At 44.3% G+C, this 23,768-nt stretch overlaps 1 protein-coding gene across 3 annotated transcripts in view; it reads right to left on the bottom strand.

Annotated features, from left to right (window-relative positions):
* Positions 1-17,944: 17,944 nt before the first annotated feature.
* Positions 17,945-23,768, bottom strand: part of mthfd1b (methylenetetrahydrofolate dehydrogenase (NADP+ dependent) 1b) — a 90,564-nt gene continuing 84,740 nt past the window's right edge. The window contains exons 27-28 of one of the 3 annotated variants that reach the window (XM_072272241.1): positions 23,470-23,578; positions 17,945-18,177 (exon numbers count right to left, since the gene is read on the bottom strand). In XM_072272241.1, the coding sequence (XP_072128342.1) occupies positions 23,489-23,578 (90 nt within the window). In that variant the 3' untranslated portion in view covers positions 17,945-18,177; positions 23,470-23,488. The remainder of the gene's footprint in view (positions 18,178-23,469; positions 23,579-23,768) is intronic. The other 2 variants (XM_072272249.1, XM_072272256.1) reach the window with 2 other exon arrangements.

Here is a 23,768-nt window from a genome sequence, read left to right as displayed (position 1 = left end):
CCAGTTTGCGTTGAACCTGGTCCCATCACTCTTCCTGACAGCAGCATTCTGTAGCAGAGAAATGTGCAGAGTTGCAGGGAAGGGCTGAGTAGGTTTGGACTTCATTCCCTGGAGTGCAGAAGAATGAGGGAAGATCTGATAGACGTGTACAACATTCTGAAGTGTACAACAAACTCATTCGTAAGGCCAGTGATGTTGTGGGGATGGAACTGGACTCTCTGACGGTGGTGTCTGAAAAGAGGATGCTGTCCAAGTTGCATGCCATCTTGGACAATGTCTCCCATCCACTACATAATGTACTGGGTGGGCACAGGAGTACATTCAGCCAGAGACTCATTCCACCGAGATGCAACACAGAGCGTCATAGGAAGTCATTCCTGCCTGTGGCCATCAAACTTTACAACTCCTCCCTTGGAGAGTCAGACACCCTGAGCCAATAGGCTGGTCCTGGACTTATTTCCTGGCATAATTTACATATTACTATTTAACTATTTATGGTTTTATTACTATTTAATTATTTATGGTGCAACTGTAACGAAAGCCAATTTTCCCCGGGATCAATAAAATATGACTATGACTATGACTATTGGTGTGTTCATTTGTTGTGTGCTGTGTCGTATGACATAGGTGATCATAGTCTTTCCTTGACCATGATTGTCCTTGGCAAATTTTCCTACAGAAGTGATTTTGCCATTGCCTTTGTCTGGTCAGTGTCTTTACCAGACGGGTGACCCTAGCCATTATCAACACTCTTCAGAGATTGTCTGCCTGCCATAAGTGGTCACGTTACCAGGACTTGTGATGTACGCCGGCTGCTCATACAACCATCCACCACCTGCTCCCATGGCTTCATTTGACCCTGATTGCAGGGGGCGGGGGGTTGTGGAGGGGCTAAGCAAAGCTACACCTTGCCCAGGGCTAGCGGAGGGAAGGAGCGCCTTGCACTCCCTTGGTAGAGACCTATCTCCACCCTGCCACCCCATGGAGTGTAAGATAGGGTAAATATAAGCAGGCTTTTTCCACTGAGGTTGGGTGAGACTAAAACTAGAGGTCATGTAGGTTTAGAGTGAAAGGAAAAATATTTAAGGAGAACCTGACTTGGAATTTCTTCACTCAGAGTTTGGTGGAACAAGCTGCCAGTGGAACTGGTGGATATAGGAATCCTGGCTGTCATTCTCCCTGTCTTAATGCCAGTTAACCCAGCACCCAGAACACAAGCCCACACCAGAAGGTTCAGCATGAGTGAGGTTCCCTGACAGAGTGCAACACCTCCAACATCACACAGTGTGCACTGGTAGGTTCGAATCCCACACCAGGCAGGTACAAGCTAAGGTGGGGCAGAGGAAGATTTTCATATCCAGCAACACCATATAACAGATGGTGTTACTGTAATATAGTCTGACGTTAGATGTGCATTTAGAGCTGTTCAAAATCATTGATACAGAGGAGGAAAAAGATGCAGAGAAACTATACAGAGAGCGTGAGAGAGGGAGAGATGGACAGATAGGGATAGATAGAGGGAGAGACAGAGAGTGGAGAGAAAGAGAGAGACAAAGAGGAGAGGGAAGGGAAAGAGAGAGAGAGAGTCAGAGAGAAGAAAGGGGAGAGAGAGAGAAAGAGGGAGAAAGGAGGGGGGGGTTAAAGAATGTGGGTATATCATGGAGACACATGGAGATTAGAGGAGATCGCCAGATTTTATACAAGAAATTGTACTCAGTTATTTTCTGAAAGTCATAAAATGCAGGGAGGACAAGGATGAGAAAGTGTGGGCAGAGAACCTGTTGCGACTACACACACAACATTGACACATGCAATGAAACTATACTGAGCGGAGTGGAGATGCAGAAACATGTCCGAGGTTTAATTTTGAGCAGTTATAACTCACCGCAGCACCAGTTCCTGGCAGAGAACAGCTTGTCTTTACAGAGACGGCAGCTCACCAGTGATGTACTCCAGATTCTGAGCAGCCCCTTCACCAGAAACCAAACTTCCACCCACCTCACACAGCACACGGGCAGCCCGTAACCCGTGGCAACCGCCAGTCACAGACAGCAACCACCACTTGCTTCAAACTTACTCAAAGAACAATATTAATATTACATTACTGGGCAGCTGTGTAACGCACACATCACCGATCTGCGCCTGCAGAGGACAGGCTGAAGGTGTTAGCGATAATGAATTAATTTGGCTCTCTCTGTAAACTAATAGGTATTAAGTATTGGGTTATCATTGTCACATGTGCCAAGATACAGTGAAAAGCTTGTCTTTTATACTGATCATACAGAAGAAATCATTAAACAGAGCATTCAGGTAGAACAAGGCAAAAAATAACAATACAGAATAAAGTGTAAAACCTACAGTACAGGTAAACTATAAGGTGCAAGATCATAATGAGATAGACTGTGAGGCCAACAGTCCTTCTTATGGTACAACAGTCTTATAACAAGGGATAGAAGCTGTGCTTTAGTTTGGTGGTACATACAGAAAATGTCTGCGGGTCTTTGATTACATTGGTTGTTTTATTGGATTCCGAGAAGTGCAGACAAAGTCCATGCAGGGGGAGGCTGACTGCTGCGACGTGCCTGAGCTATGAACACAACTCTCTGCAGTCTCTTGTGGTCTTGGCAGAGCAGTTGCCATACCAAGCTCTCATACATCCAGATAGGACGCTTTCTATGGTGCATTGATAAAAATTGGTAAGATCGACAGGGATGTGTCAAATTGCTTTAGCCTCCTGAGGAAGTAGAGCTGCCCATGAACTTTCTTGGCTGTGACATCAACATGGTTGGACCAGGGAGTACTTCCACTGGATTCTGGACATCCTCTCTCATTGAGGCAGGGAAAGAATGGTAGTGTGAAAGAACCATGAGATATGAAAGGGATGTGGAACGTCTAGTCAAGAGGAAGAAAGAAGCATATTTAAGGTCTAGCAGGACTCAGGCAGGGCTCTTGAGACCTACAAGGTAGTCAGGAAGGAGCTTAAGAAGGAACTTCAAAGACCCAGAGGGCACACGAGAAGGCCTTGTTGAGTAGGATTAAGGAAAACCTCAAGGCATTCTACACATACATGAAAAACAGGAGGATGACTGGAGTGAGAGTAAGACTGTTCAGAGAAAAAGTGGCATTATGCCTGGAGTAGGAGGAAGTAGGTGAGGTCTTTAATGAGTAACTTGCTTTAACGTTCACTGGTGAGGGGGACTTTGACAAATGTGAGAATAGCATTGAACAGGTTAATATGCTGAAACATGTCAAGGTTAAGAAAGAGAGTGTTGTAGAACTTTAGAAAGGATGGACCCGGACAGGACATATCACAGGTTACTAAGCAATGCTAGGGAAGAGATTGCACGTGGCAAGGTTCCCCATGGTAGGCTCATTCAGAAGGTCGGGAGGCATGGAAACCAGGGAAGCTTGGATGCATGGATACAGAACTGGGATACCCAGAGAAGGCCGAGGGCGGTAGTAGATGGAGCAGATTCTGCCTGGAGATCGGTGACCAGTGGTGTTCCACAAGGACCTGTTCTGGGACCCCTGCCCTTTGTGATTTTTATAAATGTCCAGTACACAGGTGTCAAGGAGAATGAAATAATTGTTTCTCCAGGTCCAATGCAGCACAAAAAAAACACTGTAAAAGCACAATAATAACAACACAATAAATATAAATACATAAGATAGCTTATATACAGAGATTGATTGTATGTCCAGAAAGTTCGCTGGGCACAGGAGTGTCTGTACGTAAGGTGACTGACAGGAAATGATAAAGTAGTGGTGGTGGGGTGGAGGTGTTAACTAGCCTTACTTGTTGGGGGAAATAACCGTTTTTGAGTCTGGTGGTTCTGGCATGGATGCTATGTAACCTCCTGCCTGCTGGGTGTGGGTCAATCAGTCCATGAGCAGGGTGGGTGGGACCCTTCAGGATATTGTTGGGCTTTCTCTGGCACCTTTCCTTGATGGCGGGTAGGCTGGTGCCAGTGATGTGTTGGGCAGTTCTGAGTGCCCGCTGTAGAGCTTTCCTGTCCACCGAGTGCAGTTTCTGCGTCATACACCGCTGCAGCATGTTAGGAAGCTCTCTACTGCGCATCTGTAAACGGACATACTTTATACTTATTTTATACTTTATTGTCGCCAAACAATTGGTACTAGAATGTACGATCATCACAGCGATATTTGATTCTGCGCTTCACACTCCCTGGATTACAAATATTAAATATTAAAGATATTAAAAATAATTAAATTAATAAATATTAAAAATTTAAATTATAAATCATAAATAGAAAAGAGAGTATTGATGTGTAAGGTCCAGCTCCAGCTCTCTTCACTCTCCTCAGAAAATGGAGGTGTTGATGAGCTTTCTTGATCATGAGGAAATTCTTGATTGTTCTGGGACCATGAGAGGCTGTGTGGGATGTGCACCCCCAGGAGTTTGAACTGCTCGTGGTTTCCACTGCAATGCTGCTGATGTAAAGAAGGGTGTGAGTGGTGCAAGTTCTCCTTAAGTTGACAACCATCTCCTTTGTCTTATTGACATTGAGGAAGAAGTTATTTGTCTAGCACCAGGCCTCGAGCTCTTCCACTTCCCACCTCTAGGCCGTCTCGTCGTTGTTGGTAATGAGCCTCATCACTGTCGTGTCACCGGCGAAGTTGACAGTGTGATTACTCAGGTGTTTGGCTGTGTAGTCGTGTGTGAGCAGAGTGTGCAGCACTGGGCTCAGCACACAGCCCTGGGAGGTGCCCGTGCTGAGGATGAGGAGGAGGGAGCAGCGATCGTGCATCCTGACTGTCTGAGATCTGTTGGGTAGGAAGTCCGACACCCAGTTGCACAGTGATGCATTTAGACAAAGGAGTAGGAGTTTGTTCACCACGTTCTGTGGGACAACAGTGTTGAACGCTGAAACTGGAATCCAGAAACAGCGTCCTGACACAAGTGTCTGTGTTTTCCAGGTGTGCCCAGGCTGTGGCATCTGTTGTAGAGTGGTTCTGTCGGTAAGCATGTTGGGGAGTGTCCATTGTGACAGGAATGGAGTTTTTGATTTGTGTCATTGCCAGCCATTCAAAGCACTTCACGATGATTGGTGTCAGTGTCACCGGCTAGTGGTTGTTCCATACAGCGTTGTTTGGTACAGGGATGATGGTGGCTGATTTGAAGCATGTGGAGACAGCATCCTGGATGAGTGAAACGTTGAAGATATCTGTGAAGACATCATTTTTGTGGATAGCGTGGAGGACTGTTACAACGAGACAGTGATAGGATGCAGAACTGGGCTAAGTGGCAGATGGAGTTCAGTCTGGAAAAGTGTGAAATGATTGACTTTGGAAGGTCGAAGACAGAGTACAGGGTTAATGGCAGGATTCTTAGCAGTTAGGAGGAACAGAGGGATCTTGGGGTCCATGTCTGTAAATCCCTCAAAGATCCCACACAAGTTAATAAGGTAGTTAAGAAGGCATATGGTGTTTTGGCCTTCGCTAGTTGTAGAATTGAGTTCAGGAGCCATGGGGCAACGTTGCAGCTCTGGTTAGACCACACTTGGAGTATTGTTTTCAGTTCTGCTTGCCTCATTATAGAAAGGACACAGAAGCTTTACAAAGCATGCAGAGATTTACCAGGGTGCTGTCTAGATTAGAGAGCATGTCTAATGAGGAAAAGGTTGAGTGAGCTAGGGCTTTTGTCTTTGAATAGAACTGGGCTATTCTAACCACAGCTGCCTGTGGCAATGAACTCTGCAGACTCAGCACCTTCTGGCTAAAGAAATTCCTCTTCACCTCTGTTCTGAAGGGACAACCCGTTCTGAGGCTGTGCTCTCTGGCATAGGCTCATGTGATAGAGTCCCTACCACAAACATTCCAGCCAAGAACTGTCTCCAAGGAATGAGCCCACCCACCTACTCCTAACATTTACTGATATTCACATTGCCTCCATCCAGTCCCTGAAGGGTTAGTGGTGACCAGAAGGCTGTTATCACACTGTGGTGTGTGTGCTTGCCATCATGTCTTCTATGTTTCAACAGTGGTTAATAAAAGACCATCGGTGACTGCACCACACCTGAGCAGGTTAAAGCTGCTACACTTACCCAGTGAAATATCAGAGAGAGTTGAGAGGGTAATTGTGCAGAACACTGACTGCCGAGACAAAGTGCTGGTCCCAAGTTCCATCCTTGTATTTCTCCAGGTTTTCAGGGTGGCAAAGGGTACTAATTCCACACGCGCTCTCATCACCAATGTCGGAACGTAGCCAAGGCGACCCCTGTGACCGCGTGCAATGTTTGCTGTCAGGGAACTGCAGGTTAATATTCTCTGGATGGGTTCAACAGAAGGAAGAATTAACGTCTGGAAACTTCTCACCCTTCGCTCGCCCAGCCTATCCTCGAAAGACATGCTCTCCAATCCAAGGCAGCATCCTGGTAAATCTTCTCTACACTGTCTCTAAAGCTGCCACATCTTTCCTATAATGAAGCAACTGGAACTGAACACAATATTCCGTGTGGTCTAACTATGGTTTCATAGAGCTGCAACATTTCCTTGTGGCTCTTGCACTCAATCCCCCGACTAATAAAAGCCAACACACTATAGAAATTCTTAACTACCCTAACAACTTGTGTGGTAACTTTGAGGGAGTAATGGACATGGATAGGAAAGGTTAAGAAGGATATGGGCCTAGCATAGATGGGCATATTGGTCAGCATGGATGAGCCTGTGACCTGATTTCCTCTTCTGCACCCTCTCCATAGCTTCCAAATCCTTCCAGTAATGCGACAGGGCCCACGGCAAGGAATTGCTCTCAAATTTGCCTCATTTCAAAACTTCATCATCTCTCTGTAGATTTGCAATTCACACTTAGGTTAAAACCTGTTAATTATGCACTGTTCAAGTCTCAAGTCTGTCTCTCTCACTGTCTAACCACACACACTGAATCGGAAGTGTTTGTACTAAGCAGATCATATTATAAATTGCTGAACACCCTGTTACAGTTTGGAGTATCTGAACATGTCTTGGAAACATTCTGTAGCCCTCGAGATCCTGAACATGAATCGCTCCATCGCCTGTGCTGTTGGCCCTAGAGTCACAGAGCACTACAGCACAGAAACAGGCCCTTCAACCTATCCAGTCCATGCTGGCCTGTTTTCCGCCTAGTCCCAGCTACCTGAACCCAGACCACAGACCTCCTCATCCATGCACCTATCCAAGCTTCTCTGAATGGGAGAGGTTTAGAGGTGATGTTAGGGGCAAGTTTTTCTACCCAGAGATTGGCGGGTAGCTGGAAAAGATACCAGCAGTTTGGTAAAAACAGGCAGTTTGGTGGAGTTTAAAAGGCTTAGATAGGCCCAGGAATATGAAGGGAATGGGCGATACGGATAATACACAGGAGGAGAACAGTTAGTGTAAAGTGGCATCAGGACTGGTCTGTTCACTGCTGCTGTGTTTTATGTTCCATGCTTGGACTTAGTGGGAACACCACATCTACTGAGATCTCTGCGCTCTGTGGGAGCTTAACAACATTGGCATCTCCTGACGCTCCCCATATCTAAGGAACAATGTCCCTTCTAAGCTGTGCACACTCACACATCTTTTGCTACTAGTGCACAAAGGAATTTAAACTGTGCTCAAACGGTTATCACTCTCTACCTCATTGGCATGCTAAGTGTATTTCATAATTGTACCCATTCATATTTCCTTTTCCGGTTCTGATGTGGATGGTGTTGACAACATGGAGTTTGTGATGATTTGTCTGCAGATTTTAGAACTGGCTTATTTATACTGTTTTTATTGAAGAAGTTATTCACTGCGCCATGTTGTTGTCACCAGGCAAAACGTTGCACAGCACAAGATTTTTGCACATACTGGTCATTACAAATTAGAGGGAACATTGCTAAAGAAGGACATTCTTCTTCATTGTTCTTCTGGTGTACAACACTCCAGGGCAGGACTTACTCAGTAAAGGGCAGGTCTCTGGGAATAGCTGTTAAACAGACCTAGTGCTACATAGAACATACCCCTAGGTCTGTTCAACAACACAGGAGTTTGCTGTGTCACCAAAGACACTTGCAAATTTCTACAGATCTACCATGGGGAGAATTCTAACTGGCTGCATCACCGTCTGTTACGGAGGGGCCACCGCACAGGATCAGAAAGAGCTGCAGAAGGTTGTAAACTCAGACAGCTCCATCACGGGCAGCAGACTCCCCAGTTTCTCTGACACCTTCAAAAGGCAATGCCTCAAAAAGGTGGCATCCATCATTAAGAACCCCCATCACCCAGAACGTGCCCTCTTCACTTTGCGGAGGTGCAGGAGTCTGAAGATACACACTCAATGTTTCTTAACAGCTTCTTCTCCCTCCACCATCAGAGTTCTGAATGGACAATGAACCCATGAACACTAATTCAGTATTTTTCTCTTTTTCCTCTACTTATTTTGTTATCTATACTTGTTGTAGTTTATAATTTTTATTGCTAAGTATTGCAATGTACTGCTGCAGCAAAACAACAAAATTAATGACATATTCCAGTGATACTAAATCTGAGTACAGCAGAGTACAGGCCTTCGACCCACTTTATTATATGTTGTGTTGACCTTTTAATCTACTCTAAGATCAATCTAACTTTCCCTCCCAGAGAGTCCTCCATTTTTCTTTCACCTGTGTGCTTATGTAAGAGTCTCTTAACTATCCATAATGTATCTGCCTCTATCATGACCCCTGGCAGCACTTTCCAGATATTCACCACTCTCTGTGTAAAACAATCTACCTCTGATATCCCCCCTACACCTTCCTCCAATCACCTTGACATTATGCCCTCTCATATTGGCGATTTTTGTCCTGGGAAATTGTCTCTAGCTATCCACTCTATCTAAGTCTCCTATCTTGTGCACCTCTATCAAGTCACCTTTTATCCTCATCTCCAAAGAGAAAAGCTGTAGCTTGCTCAACCTATCCTCATAAGACATGCTCTCTAATCCAGGCAGTATCCTGGTGAGTCTCCTCTGCACCCTCTCTAAAGCTGCCACATCCTTCCTATAATGAGGTGACCAAAATGGAACACAATATTCCAAATGTGGCCTAACCAGGGCTTTATAGAGCTGCAACATTACTTCACAGCTCTTGAACTCAACCTCTCGCCTAATGAATGCCAACACACCACGTGCCTTCTTAATCACCCTATCAACTTGCATGGCAACTTTGCAGGATCTATGCACGTGGATCCAAAGTACAGACACATTGTTTGCTGAAAGCGGCGACACAGGTAGAAAGGGCAGTGAAGAAGAGACTTAGCATGCTGGCTTTATTGATCAGAATACTGAGCACGTTATATTATGGTTGTACAGGACATTGATCAGACCACATTTGTTGTACTGTGTACAGTTTTGGTCATACCCAGTTAGGAAGGACGGCATTAAACTGAAGAGGGAACCAAAAAGATGTTACTAGGATATTTCAAAACGCAAACACGAGGAAATCTGCAGATGCTGGAACTTCAAGCAACACACATAAAAGTTGCTGTTGAATGCAGAGAAAGCAGGATCTCCCAGTGGCCACACATTTTAATTCCACGTCCCATTCTCATTCTGATATGTCTATCCACGGCCTCCTCTACTGTAAAGATGAAGCCACACTCAGGTTGGAGGAACAACACCTTATATTCCGTCTGGGTAGCCTCCAACTTGATGGCATGAACATTGACTTCTCAAACTTCTGCTAATGCCCCACCTCCCCCTCGTACCCCATCCATTATTTATTTATTTATATACACACATTCTTTTTCGCTCTCTCCTTTTTCTCCCTCTGACTATAACCCTTGCCCATCCTCTGGGTTTTTTTTTCCCCTTCCCCACTTTCCTTCTCCCTGGGCCTCCTGTCCCATGATCCTCTCATATCCCTTTTGCTAATCACCTGTCCAGCTCTTGGCTCCATCCCTCCCACTCCCGTCTTCTCCTATCATTTTGGATCTCCCCCTCCCCCTCCCACTTTCAAATCTCTTACTAACTCTTCGTTAGTCCTGACGAAGGGTCTCGGCCTGAAACGTCGACTGTACCTCTTCCTGGAGATGCTGCCTGGCCTGCTGCGTTCACCAGCAACTTTGATGTGTGTTACTAGGATATTGCTGGGTTACAAGGGGAAGTTGATGTTTTAATCTGGGGTATAGGAGGCTGAGTTTTGACCTTACAGAGGTTTGTAAAATCACCAGGGACAAAGATAAAGCAGATGGTCATGGACAGTCTTTTCCCCAGGGCAGGGAAGTCTAAAACGAGAGAACATGAAAGGTCTCGGTCTGAAATATTGACTGTTTATTCTCCTCCATAGACGCTGCCTGACCTACTGAGTTCCTCCAGCATGTTGTGTGTTGCATAGGTTTAAAGTCAGAGTGAGGAAGATTTAAGAGAGACCTGAGGCCAGCTTTTTCCACACAGAAGATGGTGGGCAGACAGAAAGAGCTGCCGGAAGGAGATAGCAGAGGCAATTACAACATTTGGACCAGATACATGGGTAGGAAAGGTTCAGAGGATTATGAAGGGCAAACAGGAGCAGATCAGGTAGGCAATTTGGTCCGTATGGACTAGTTGGCTAAAGGGCCTGCTTCTCCCACTGCCCCCGATGACCCTGTGAATTCAGTCTCTGTGGCCGACCTGAGAGCATCTTTCAGGAGGGTGAAGCCACAGAAAGCATCTGGCCCTGACAGAGTAGCTGGCCAAGTACTGAAGACCTGTGCTTCTCAGCTGGGTGGAGTGTTCATATCTTTAACCTCTTGCTTTGGCAGTCTGAGGTACCCACCTGCTTCAAGCAGGCTTCAATTATACTGATGCTGAAGAAGAATGTGGTAGCCTGCCTCAGAGGCTATTGTCAATTCTCTTACATCCACCGTGATGAAGAGCTTTCAGAGGCTGGTGGTGAAACATGTCAACTCCTGCCTGAGGAGTGACTTGGATCCACACCAACTTGCCCTACCGTCACAACAGGTCTACAGCAGATGCTCTTTCATTGACTCTTCACTCAACCCTGGAATATCATGAAGGTGCGTTCATCAGGATGCTCTTTATCAACTACAGCTCGGTATTCAATACTATCATCCCCTCAGAACTAATCAATAAGCCCCAAGACCTTGGCCTCAATATCTCCTTGTGCATCTGGATCCTTGATTTCCTCACTTGCAGACCCCAGTGAGTTCAGATTGGCAGCAACATCTCCTCCACGATCTCCTTCAGCACAGGTGCACCACGAGGCTGTGGGCTTAGTCCCCTGCTCTACTTGTTTTACACTTATGACTGCGTGGCTAAGCACAGCTCCAATGCCATTTTCAAGCTTGCTGATGACAGCACTGTCACAGGCCGAGTCAAAGGCAGCCACAGATCGGTATATAGGAGGGAGGTTGAAAATCTGGCTGAGTGATGCCATAACAAGAATTCCTCACTCAATGTTGGCAAAATCAATGAGATGATTATTGACCACAGGAGGAGAAAACCAGAGGTCCAAGAGCCAGTCCTCATCAGGGGATCAGAGGTGGAGATGGCCAGCAGATTTAAATTCCTCCACGTTATCATTTCAGAGGGTCCAGCATGTAGGTGTCATTACAAAAAAGGCATGGCAGCACTTTAGATCAGATTAAATTAGACTAGATTATGAGGACACTCAGTCCTCTTTTATTGTCATTTAGAAATGCATGCATTAGAAAATGATACAATGTTCCTCCAGAATGATATCACAAGAAAACACAGGACAAACCAAGACTAAAACTTACAAAACCACATAATTCTAACATATAGTTACAACAGTGCAAAGTAATACCATAATTTGATAAAGAGCAGACCATGGGCATGGTAAAAAAAAAGTCTCAAAGTCCTGATAGACTCATCATCTCACGCAGGCAGCAGAAGGGAGAAACTCTTCCTGCCTTGAACCTCCAAGCACCGCAAACTTGCCGATGCAGCACCATTGGAAGCACCCGACCACAGCCGACTCTGAGTCCGTCCAAAAACTTCGAGCCTCCGACCAGCCCCTCCAACACAGCCTCTCCGAGCACCATCCTCTGCCGAGCGCTTTGACACCACCCCAGCTGCCAAGCAACAAGCAAAACCGAGGACTTGGGGCCTTCTCATCCCAGACCTCCTCTGTCAGTTCTATACCCAATTCATCCACCCATGCCTGTTTAAAACCTGCAGTATTCACCCGAGCTTCATTATGTAGGATCTGATAAAAATAGGATACCGCACTATGAATAACAGGATCACATTTATTTATTGCCTCCAGGGACTCACGTTTGTCTAAAACTTTGAAGTTAGGTATATATTTCTTAACATAATCTTGAATTTGTAAATATCTACAAAAAAACTAGATGCAAGAGATATTGTAAACTGCTTGTAATTGTGCAAATGAGGCAATGTTTCCATTCATATATAGGTCACTTACACTGCAGATGCCTCTCTGTTTCCAGGTAGGAAAAACAGTATCATTCAGGCCAGGCAAAAAGGAATGATTGTCACAAATCGGAGAGTCAATGTAAGTTTTTGGGGCCTTAATGTGTAGTTGAATCTGCTTCCAAATTCTTATAGTGCTGCCAACCACGAAGCTGTTACTAAAATGTGACTTAAACTGCAGTGGGGCTATTAAGGAGAGCTGGTAAGGAAGTCTTCTTACAAAGCATTCACTCTATGAGTAACCATGCTGGGCACGAGACTGAGGTAGAGGGTGGGCCTTTTTTCCACCATGTAAGAATGGATAGGTGGGCAGCCCAGTAATACATTTTAATATTCGGTAGGGCAAAACCACCTGCTTCCTTGGGCTTTGACAAGTGTTTTTTAACAATTCTAATGGCTTTATAATTTCAAATGAAGGGTATAATAATTGAATCCAATTGCTTAAAATATGACAGAGGAATAAAACATAGAATTGACTGAAGATGAAGAAATCATGGCAGTACAATCATCTTGATTGCGTTAACCCTCCCCACCAAAGAAATTGGAAGGATTTTCCAAAAGTCAATATTGCGTTTAACCCGCTCAACTTTGTTTCGCCAATTCACTTGCAAAAGGTCATCTGGGCTTTTTGTAATTAGGAAAAATTATCATATGTTATTTAAAAGGGAATGGACTGTAAATACGCTGTATTAACCACTGCAGTGACTGGCATTAGTTCACTCTTATTCCAATTAATAGAGACACCTGAGAAATGACCAAAATTATTGATTAGAGTCAGAAGGGCGGGTATTGATGTTTGTGAGCTGGAGATATATAAAAGGACATTGTCAGCGTATAACAAAAGGTGATGTTTATGCCCATGCATATCAATGGGAGATATCAAAGGGTCCTGTCTGATGCTAACAGCCAGTGGCTCAATGATAACTGCAAATGAAAACGGTGAAAGGGGGCAGCCTTGACGAGTCCCACGATGAACTGCAAAAGGGGAGGAAATATTCTGATTAGTGATAATAGAAGCAGATTGGTGTGAATAAATTATCTCAATTCATTTAATGAAAGATGGTCCAAATCCAAATTTCTTGTGCAAACATCATATATGGCCATTCTACTTGGTCAAACGCACATTGCGCATCTAATGAGATGACTACAGCCTCTTCTGCATGTTTTACATATAAAATATTGAAAAGACGATGCAAATTAAAATACATATGTCTACCTGGCATAAAGCCAGATTGATCTGGATGAATAATAGAACAAATGCATTCTTTTAACCTATTGGCCAGGACTTTCCCAAGAATTTTGGTTTCAATGGGCAGAAGCAAAGTGGGGCAATATGATGAAACCACCTCGGCATCACGGCCTGGTTTTGGAATCAGAGACACATTGGCTTTACATAAAGTGGGTGGCAATCTGGAAGCTGTCCTAGAGTGATTCAACATTCGTAAGAGTAGAGGTGACAATTTTGGACCAAGTACTTTGAAGAATTCCATGCTAAAGCCATCTGGACCTGCTGACTTATTATTGGGGAGGGAAGAGATGACCTTCCTGATCTCATCTAGGCTTATATCAGCATCGAGTATATTTACTGAATCTGTTGACAGCGTGGGCAGATTACATCATCTAAAACTTTGACAAACTTCTATAGGTGTGCTGTGAAGGGTATACGACTAAACTAGTTGCACCATGGCCTGATGTGGAAACACCAATGCATTTCAACAGAAAAGCCAACAAAAAGTAATGGGCAGCCCAGTCCATCCTAGGTAAAACCTTCCATTGAGCACATCTACAAAGAGCACTGTCACAGGAAAGCAGCAGGACATGCTTTCTTCTCACTGTTGCCATCAGGCAGAAGGTACAGGAGCCTCAGAACCTACATCACCAGGTTCAGGAACAGTTATTACCCCTAAACCATCAGGCTCTTGAACCAGAGGGAATAACTTCACTTAACTCCACTTGCCCCATTACTGAACTATTTCCACAACCTATGGACTCACTTTCAAGGACTCATGTTTTGGGTATTTACTGTTTGTTTGTTTATTTATTTATTATTGTATTCTTGTATTTATGCAGTTGTCTTTTGCACATTGATTGTTTGTCTGTCGTGTGTTTGGTATTTCATTCATTTTATTGCGTTTCTTTGTATTTACGGTGAATGCCCACAAGAACATGAATCCCAGGGTTGTACATGGTGACTATACGTACTTTGATAATAAATTTACTTTGAACTTTGACTCTGTTAACAGGAGACCTGACCTATGCACAGTATTCTGCACTCAGTATCGCCTATGTAAATGGAAGAAGTTACAGCATCTCTGTTCCTGTACTCATATCCTCTTGCAGTGGAGACCAACATATTGTTTGCTTTCCTAACTGCTTTATGCATTTGCATGTCAACTTCCAGTGACTCACTGACAAGGATGTCTGAGTCCGCCTGAACACCAACGCCTTTCCAGCTCTCAGCATTTAAAAATACCATGTTCCTATTTTTCCTACCCAAGTGGAGATTTCACATTCTTCCATCCACCCCTTCACTCAGCCTCTCTTGATCTTCACACCCCAACTTGCCACCAGCTCTGTATCCTCACCAAGCTTGGACATATGATGCTTGATCACCTCAACCCAATCACTGATACAGATTCTAGGGTCCAGCTACTACTTTGACAACCGTGCACTATAATGGGCTGGTTTTTGTTGTAATTGTGTTCTTCCTTGTATAATTCATATCTTTCTTGTGCCTCTAATGCTAAGTCATAAGACCGTGAAGAGACCTTAGGAACAGTGTTAGGCCATAAGACCATTAGACATAGGAGCAGAATTAGGCCATCAACCCATCCCATCTGCTCCGCCATTCCATCATGGCAGATCCCGGATCCCACTCAACCTCATGCACCTGCCTTCTTGCCATATCCTTTGATGTCCTGTCCAATCAGGAAATTATCAACTTCCGCTTTAAATATATCCATGGACTTGGCCCCCACCGCAGCCTGTGGCAGAGCATTCCACAGATTTACTACTTCCTGGCTGAAAAGTTTCCTCCTTACCGCTGTTCTAAAAGGTCCCCCCTCAATCTTGAGGCTGTGCCCTCTTGTTCTGGATACCCTCACTGCAGGAAGCATCCTCTCCATATCTACCTTATCTAGTCCTTTCAACATTCGGTTTGTTTCAATGAGATCCCCCTGAATTATTCTAAATTCCAGTGAGTACAGACCCAAAGCTGCCAAACGCTCCTCATGTGTTAACCTCTTAATTCCTGGAATCATCCTCATGGACGTCCTCAGGACTTTCTCCACGGACAACACATCCGTTCTGAGATACGGGGCCCAAAACTGTTGATAATACTCCAAGTGCAGACTGACTAGAGTCTTATAAAGCCTCAGCATTATCTCCTTGCTTTTATATTCTATTCTCCTTGAAATAAATGCCAACTTTGCACTTGCCTTCTTTACCAAAAACTCAACTTGTAAATTAACCTTCTGGGAGTCTTGCACGAGTCCTTTTGCAGCTCTGATGTTTGAATTTTCTGCTCATTTAGATAATAGTCCGCATTATTGTTCCTTTTACCAAAATGCATTACTGTTTTATACATTTCCCAACACTGTATTTCATCTGCCACTTTTTTGTCCATTCTTCCAATTTGTCTAAGTCCTGCTGTAATTGCATTGCTTCCTCAGCACTACCTACCCCTCCAGCTATTTTCATATCATCTGCAAACTTTGCCACAAAGCCATCAATTCCACTACCTAGACCATTGACAAACAATGTGAAAAGCAGTGGTCCCACCAATACTGACCCCTGAGGAACACCACCAGACACTGGCAGCCAACCAGAAAAGGCCCCCTTTATTCCCATTCACTGCCTCCTGCCTGTCAGCTATTCCACTATCCATACCAGTATCTTTCCTGTAACAGCATGGGATTTTATCTTGTTAAGCAACCTCGTGTGGCACCTTATCAAATGCCTTCTGAAAATCCAACGAAATGACATCTACTGTCTCTCCTTTGTCCACCCTGCTTGTTACTTCCTCAAAGATGTCTAACAGATTTGTCAGGCAAGATTTCCTTTTACAGAAACCATGCTGGCTTTGACTTATTTTATCATTACTTTCCAAATACCTTGAAACTTCATCCTTAATAATAGACTCCAACACTTTCCCAACCACTGAGTTTAGGCTAACTGGCCTATAATTTCCTTTCTTTTGCCTTCCTCCCTTCTTAAAGAGTGGAGTGACATTTGCAATTTTCCAGTCCTTCAATCATAATATGATCACTGGCTCCTAAGGGGTCCTTTACATTAAACTAATAAAATCTGCATTACTACACAACACCCAATCTAAGATAGCCTTTCCCCCAGTAGGCTTGAGCACAAGCTATTCTAAAAAGCCAACTGGTAGGCATTCAACAAGTTCTCTCTCTTGCGATCCGACACCAACCTGATTTTCCCAATCCCCTTACAATATTGAAGTCCCCCATTACAGTTGTGACATTACTCTTATTACATGCCTTTTCCGGCGCCCTTTGCAATCTCAACCCCACTTCTTGGCTACTATTTGGGGGCCTACATGTGATTCACAAGGTTTTTTTGCCCTTGCAGTTTCTTATCTCCACCCACAAAAATTAGACATCCTCTGCCCCATCACCTTCTTTCTCTTACCAATAGAGCCACACCACCGCCTATGCCTTCCTGCCCATCCTTTTAATACAAAGAACATCCTTTGATGTTAAACTCCCCACTATGACCTTTCAGCCACAACATCGTACCCCCCAATCTCTAATTGCACAAGTTCATCCACCCTATTCCAAATGCAACATGCATTTAAGTACAGCACCTTCAATACTGCATTCTTTGCCCTTATGAATTTTGCCTCTGTGGTACAACATAACTCTTTGCTCTAAGCATTTGTACCCAATCAATGGTGTGTCCTTCCTTATATCATCTACTTTTAAACCTGCTGGCTCATCCTCAGCTCTATCGTACTGGTTCCCATTCCACTGCCATATTTGTTTAAACCACTCGCAACAGCTCTAGCAAAGGCAATCATCTACTACCACTCTCTGTCTTCTCCCATGAAGCCAATGTCTAATACAATTTACTGCCTCATCCTGAATCCAAGCAACTGACCCTTCTTGACCAACCTCCAACATGGGACCTTATCAAAGCCCTTGCTGAAGTCCATGTAGACAACATCCACTGCTTTTCCTTCATCAACTTTCATAGTAACCTCCTCAAAAAACTCTATAAGATTGGTTAGACATGACCTACCACACGCAAAGACATGTTGACCATCCTTAATCAGTCCCTGTCTATCCCAATACTTACATTTCAGGTCCTGTGCCTCCTCCCTGAGGAGGAGGAGGAAAGAAGACACGTCCCCAGTGCCGAGGATCATTAATGATGGATGCCGACGTCCTGGGGCAATGTCTTCAATAGCAGGGAGGGCCATGGCCATGGCGGAGCCGAGTCTGTAACATTCTGCAGATTGTTGGAGTTTCCAAACAGGATGGAGATGCAATGAGTCCGAGGGGCAAAATGTGTGAAACAGACACAGACAGCGGCAAAGCTAGGAAATCAATCTTTTATTCCGATAGAAAATTAGAGCATGCGAGTGAACTTTTATTGATTGTCAGCTCATGATTCAGAAGTTCTGTTACTGTGGTTGACTGTGGTTCTAGAAGCAGGACAGAAGGCAATCCCTGGCACTGTGTGTTGTTTGTAAACAGGAGTTTGGAAATGAAATCAGCTGCATTCTGGATCTGCTGGAGGACTCTCTAATTTTTTGTACACTGCAAAAAAAAAGGCAGAAAATGTAAGGATGCAGAAACATCAAGTATCCTATTAGATGAGGTACAGGAAAATCCTGAAGGATCCTGCAAGTATTTTAAGAGTAAAAATGTAGCTAGGAAGAGAGTACATAGAAATAGGTGCAGGAGTGGGCCATTCGGCCCTTCGAGCCTGCACCGCCATTCAGTATGATCATGGCTGATCATCCAACTCAGAAACCTGTACCAGCCTTCTCTCCATACCCCTGATCCCTTTAGCCACGAGGGCCATATCTAACTCCCTCTTAAATATAGCCAATGAACTGGCCTCAACTGTTTCCTGTGGCAGAGAATTCCATAGATTCACCACTCTCTGTGTGAAGAAGTTTTTCCTAATCTCGGTCCTAAAAGGCTTCCCCTTTATCCTCAAACTATGACCCCTCGTTCTGGACTTCCCCAACATCGGGAACAATCTTCCCGCATCTAGCCTGTCCAATCCTTTTAGGATTTTATACATTTCAATAAGATCCCCCCTCAATCTTCTAAATTCCAATGGGTGTAAGCCTAGTTCATCCCAGTTTTTCATCATATGAAAGTCCTGCCATCCCAGGAATCAATCTGGTGAACCTTCTTTGTACTCCCTCTATGGCAAGGATGTCTTTCCTCAGATTAGGGACCAAAACTGCACACAATACTCCAGGTGTGGTCTCACCAAGGCCTTGTACAACTGCAGTAGTACCTCCCTGCTCCTGTACTCGAATCCTCTTGCTATAAATGCCAGCATACCATTCGCCTTTTTCACCGCCTGCTGTACCTGCATGCCCACTTTCAATGACTGGTGTATAATGACACCCAGGTCTCATTGCACCTCCCCTTTTCCTAATCGGCCACCATTCAGATAATAATCTGTTTTCCTGTTTTTGCCACCAAAGTGGATAACCTCACATTTATCCACATTAAATTGCATCTGCCATGAATTTGCCCACTCACCCAACCTATCCAAGTCACCCTGCATCCTCTTAGCATCCTCCTCACAGCTAACACTGCCGCCCAGCTTCGTGTCATCAGCAAACTTGGAGATGCTGCATTTAATTCCCTCGTCCAAGTCATTAATATATATTGTAAACAACTGGGGTCCCAGCACTGAGCCTTGCGGTACCCCACTAGTCACTGCCTGCCATTCTGAAAAGGTCCCGTTTATTCCCACTCTTTGCTTCCTGTCTGCCAACCAATTCTCTATCCACATCAATACCTTACCCCCAATACTGTGTGCTTTAAATTTGCACACTAATCTCCTGTGTGGGACCTTGTCAAAAGCCTTTTGAAAATCCAAATATACCACATCCACTGGTTCTCCCCTATCCAATCTACTAGTTACATCCTCAAAAAAAAAAAATTCTCCTAAAGGATTGGTATGATGATCTGTGTGTGGAGCCACGGGAAATGGATGAGGTCTTGGATTAGGATATTGATTTGTTATTTTTCTTGGATTTTCTTTGTAGTTTAACTTTCCTATGTTTGCTTGTATTTTTATATAATCACCTACATACATGTAATTGTTCAGTGAATTTCCCAGTAATTATGGTACAGTTGCTTCTACATTTTTCTGGAAACTTGTAAGTTTTCTGTAGCAGGTGTCATGCCACTTGAATCTGGCAATTTTATAGATTAATTGCTATTACTAGAATTTTGTAATCCCCAGTCTGAGTATGAAATGACCATGACTTTTTCTTTGCCTTTCTTTTGCTCTGTTTCCCTTTCTTGTTCATTTTCTGCTCTTGTAATACTTAATAAAACACTTGTAAGCAACAAGTTTTAAGCCTCATCTTGACTTTCTAAGAAACTTTGAGTCCTAATGCTTCTTAAATGAAAACTTTTCATGTATATTTATTTCTTTTTATTGTATGTTTAGAGATACAACACAGTAACAGGGACTTCTGGTCCACAGGGCTGGGCCACCCAATTACACCCATGTGACCAGATATCCTTGGGAAGTGTGAGAAACCTGGAGCACAGGAGGAAATTGAGCCCGGGTTGCTGGTGCTGTAAGTACATTACACAGACTGCCATGCTACCGCACTGCTCCTATTTATTGTGGAGGTGGAGCTGGTAAATTGAGGGAAGAGAACAACGATATCCTGGACCATATCAACATTACAAAGGAGGTTTCAGAATGCATTAAGGCAGATGAATCCCTGGGGCATGATCAGCTAAATCCAAATCTTTTTGGGAAACTGGGTCTCATGCCAAGATTTCATATGACTCCAGAATCCCACCCAACCACCCGCTCCCTTCTGAAGTGGCCTAGTTGATTATCAACCTGTTCTATGTCATAAAGCTCTTCTGCACAGAAACAGGACCTTTGGCCCATCTAGTCTGGCCTGAAATGTTATTCTGTCTCGTCACAAACCTGCACCCAGACCAAAGAGCTCCATACCCCTCCCATCCATGCATCCAAATTTTTCTTAAATGCTGCAATCAAACCTGCATCCACCACATCTGCTAACAGCTCGGCCACACTCACACCACCCTCTAAGTGGAGAAATTCTCCCTCAGGTTCCCCTTAAATATTTCACCTTTTACCCTTTACCCATGACCTCTAGTTCTCATCTCACCCAACCTCAATGGAAACATGCTGCTTGTATTTGCCCTAACTATACCCCTCTTAATTTGGTATACCTATCGATCTCCTCTAATTCTACGCTCCAAGGAATAAAGTCCTAACCCATTCATCCTTTCCCTATAACTCAGGCCCTCGAATCCTGGCAACATTCTTGTAAATTTTCTCAGTACTCTTACAATCTTATTTTCTTTCCTGTACGTCATAAGACATGGTTCTTTCACAACACCTGATACTGCCCTTGTTTAGCAGCACCTGCCACTTCTCAGCACGGTCAGAAGGCTTCTATGGTGGTGGAGGGTTTCAAGTTTGATTTACAACGGCACGGTTACACTAAGGATCAGCAGAGGGAAAACCGAGCAGACAGATGGCATCACATCTACACTCCATCTTGGAACAGGCTGCGATTTAGGCTGAGGGGACTGCAAAGACAGAGAACCAGAATGGAGTGGAAGCCAGGAGGAGGTGTGTGGGCCTAAAAGCTGTTTATTAACACATCACACGGCACAACGTCTCCACTTGGCTGGGTAGGGATCACAAAGCGGAGATCGGCCAGGGACACAACGAGAAAGCTGGGTTGACTAATACAAACAAAGGGAGTTTGAACCCCTGTGTCTGAATCAGAATTAGACTTATTATCGCTGACTCAGATAACATGAAATTTGTTCCTTTGCAGCAGCAGGTGTGGAGCAAATACAAAAAATAATGAAACTTACAAAAATAAAGAAATAGTGCTTAAGTTCTTACAGACATTTACAGAAATGAAGGAGGTAATATTCATGGATTATTCAAAAATCTGATGGTGAAGGGAAGAAGCTGTTTCCATACCTGCAGCTTGAGAAGCTGAAGTCTGATGATACAGTGCACGGGAGTACAAGGCCGAGAGAGTATTGTGAACACTATCCTTCTAGAAAGTAATTTGACTGTCTTCACCTGACCTGGTTTATCGGTTAATTGTTACAGCACTAGAAACAGTGACTTTGGAGTTACAGTTAAACTATAACAGACAGAAGCAGAAAGGCCATTCGGCCCATTGAGTCTGCTCCAATCTTTGATCACGGCTGATCTCAACCCCATTCTCCTGCCTTCTCCCCGTAACCTTTGACACCCTGACTAATACAGAACCTATCAATCTCTGCTTTAATAATATAAAGCACAGTCATCTGTGGCAATGAATCCCACAGATCTATTACCCTCAGGCTAAAGAAATTCCTCCTCATCTCTAAATGGACTTCTTACTCAGAGGCTGTGCCCTCTGGTCATAATTTCCTCTACTATTGGAAACATCCTCTGCACGCTCACTCTATCCAAGCCTTTCAATATTCGTTAAGTTACAATGAGATCCTCTCCTACATTCTCCTAAACTCCAGCGAGTACAGACCCAGAGCCAAACACTCCTCATAAGTCACCCTTTCATTCCTGGGATCATTCTTGTGAACCTTCTCTGAACCCTCTCCAATGCCAACACACCCTTTCATTGACATGGGGCCCACAACTGTTCACAATCCTCCCAAATGCGGTTAAAAGCTCAGCTGTGTCAAATACAGTACCAGGATGTGTCAGCTACAGCCAAGTCCCTGGGCTGTGAACAGTGGTAGTTATGTTTGTGCCACCGACCAAGAGAAATGGCTTCAATCCTTTCCTTTCTCAGTCCAAGGTAACTTCAGTTAGTCCATCATTGGATAGTGTAACAGAGGGCCGAGTGGACCAGCATGAGGATGGGGCGACGCAACACAATGTCCTCTGCATCATGTTTAATGTGAAGTCTCTCTGAAAGATGGTGTCCTGGGGCAGCATGGAAATAACAGAGGTCCATGAACAGACCCTTAGCATTGCCATAGGCAGAGGCAAAGGGCAGGAAAGAGATACAGAAACTCATTTAATTTAAGCTTAACATGGAAGAATAGTGGTTAGTGCAATGTGTTGGTTCTTGACACAAATGACACATTTCACTGTCTCAATGTACATGTGACAAATAAAGCTAATGTTTATGTTTAAAAAACTGTATAAAACTTTAGTCATACTTGAAGTATTGTGTGCCTCTCTGGTTGCCCTGTTATAGAAAGGATGTGGTGACTCTGGGGAGGCTGCAAGTGGTTTACCAGGGTCACTGATGCAGGTGTTGGTAATCCAGAGAAACACCCAAAATGCTGGAGGAACTCAGCAGGCCAAGGATGTTGTGTTCAAGTTGTACAAGACATTGGAGAGGCCTAATCTGGAGTACTGAGTGCTGTTCTGGTCACCTACCTACAGGAAAGACATCAGTAAGATTGACAGAGGTATAGAAAATTATCAGCGGTATAGCTAGGGTAAATGCAAGCAGGCTTTTTCCACTGAGGTTGGCTGAGACTAGAACTGGAGGTCATAGGCTTAGGGTGAAAGGTGAAATATTTAAGGGGAACCTGACGGGGAACTTCTTCACTCAGAGGGTGGTGAGAGTGTGGAATGAGTTGCAGCAGAAGTGGTGGATGCTGGTTGATCGCAACGTTTAAGAGAAGTTTGGATAAGTACATGGAAGGGAGGGGTATGGAGGACTTCCCAAAAAAAAAAAAATCAGATTTAACTTATCAGGCCCCTTGCTTAATGGTATTGATCCATGGCATAAAAAGATTCGGAACCCCGGCCCTAGATTTATTTTACTTTTATGCATTCTGAAACCTCCATGGAGGGAAGGGTGTCATGGAGATAACCCTTACCTTTCACTGTGGTCTGCAGTTAGAAGAGTCCGTTCACTTCTTCAGTCTCAGGGTCCAAATCAATGTCATAAAAGCAGGGTCGGGTTGGCAGTCCTGGCATGGTGCTCATCTGTAACACACACAGAGGCAGAGTTACTGACTGATCCAATCAGTGGGTGCCGTCCCGAATCTGGGGTTGGCAGCTATGCACTTCCATCTTCTTTGATCTTGCAACAGCACCGAGTACAGCCTCTCCTCCAGTTTGTTCTCGCTGGCCGCCTTGGCACTGCCCGCCGCCGCCCCCGCCGAACTCGAGCCCG

The sequence above is a fragment of the Mobula birostris genome, chromosome 1 (assembly GCF_030028105.1).
Source record: "Mobula birostris isolate sMobBir1 chromosome 1, sMobBir1.hap1, whole genome shotgun sequence".
Classification (NCBI taxonomy): domain Eukaryota; kingdom Metazoa; phylum Chordata; class Chondrichthyes; order Myliobatiformes; family Myliobatidae; genus Mobula; species Mobula birostris.
Note: the sequence above shows the minus strand (reverse complement) of the source record. Positions and strands in the feature narration are given on the sequence as shown.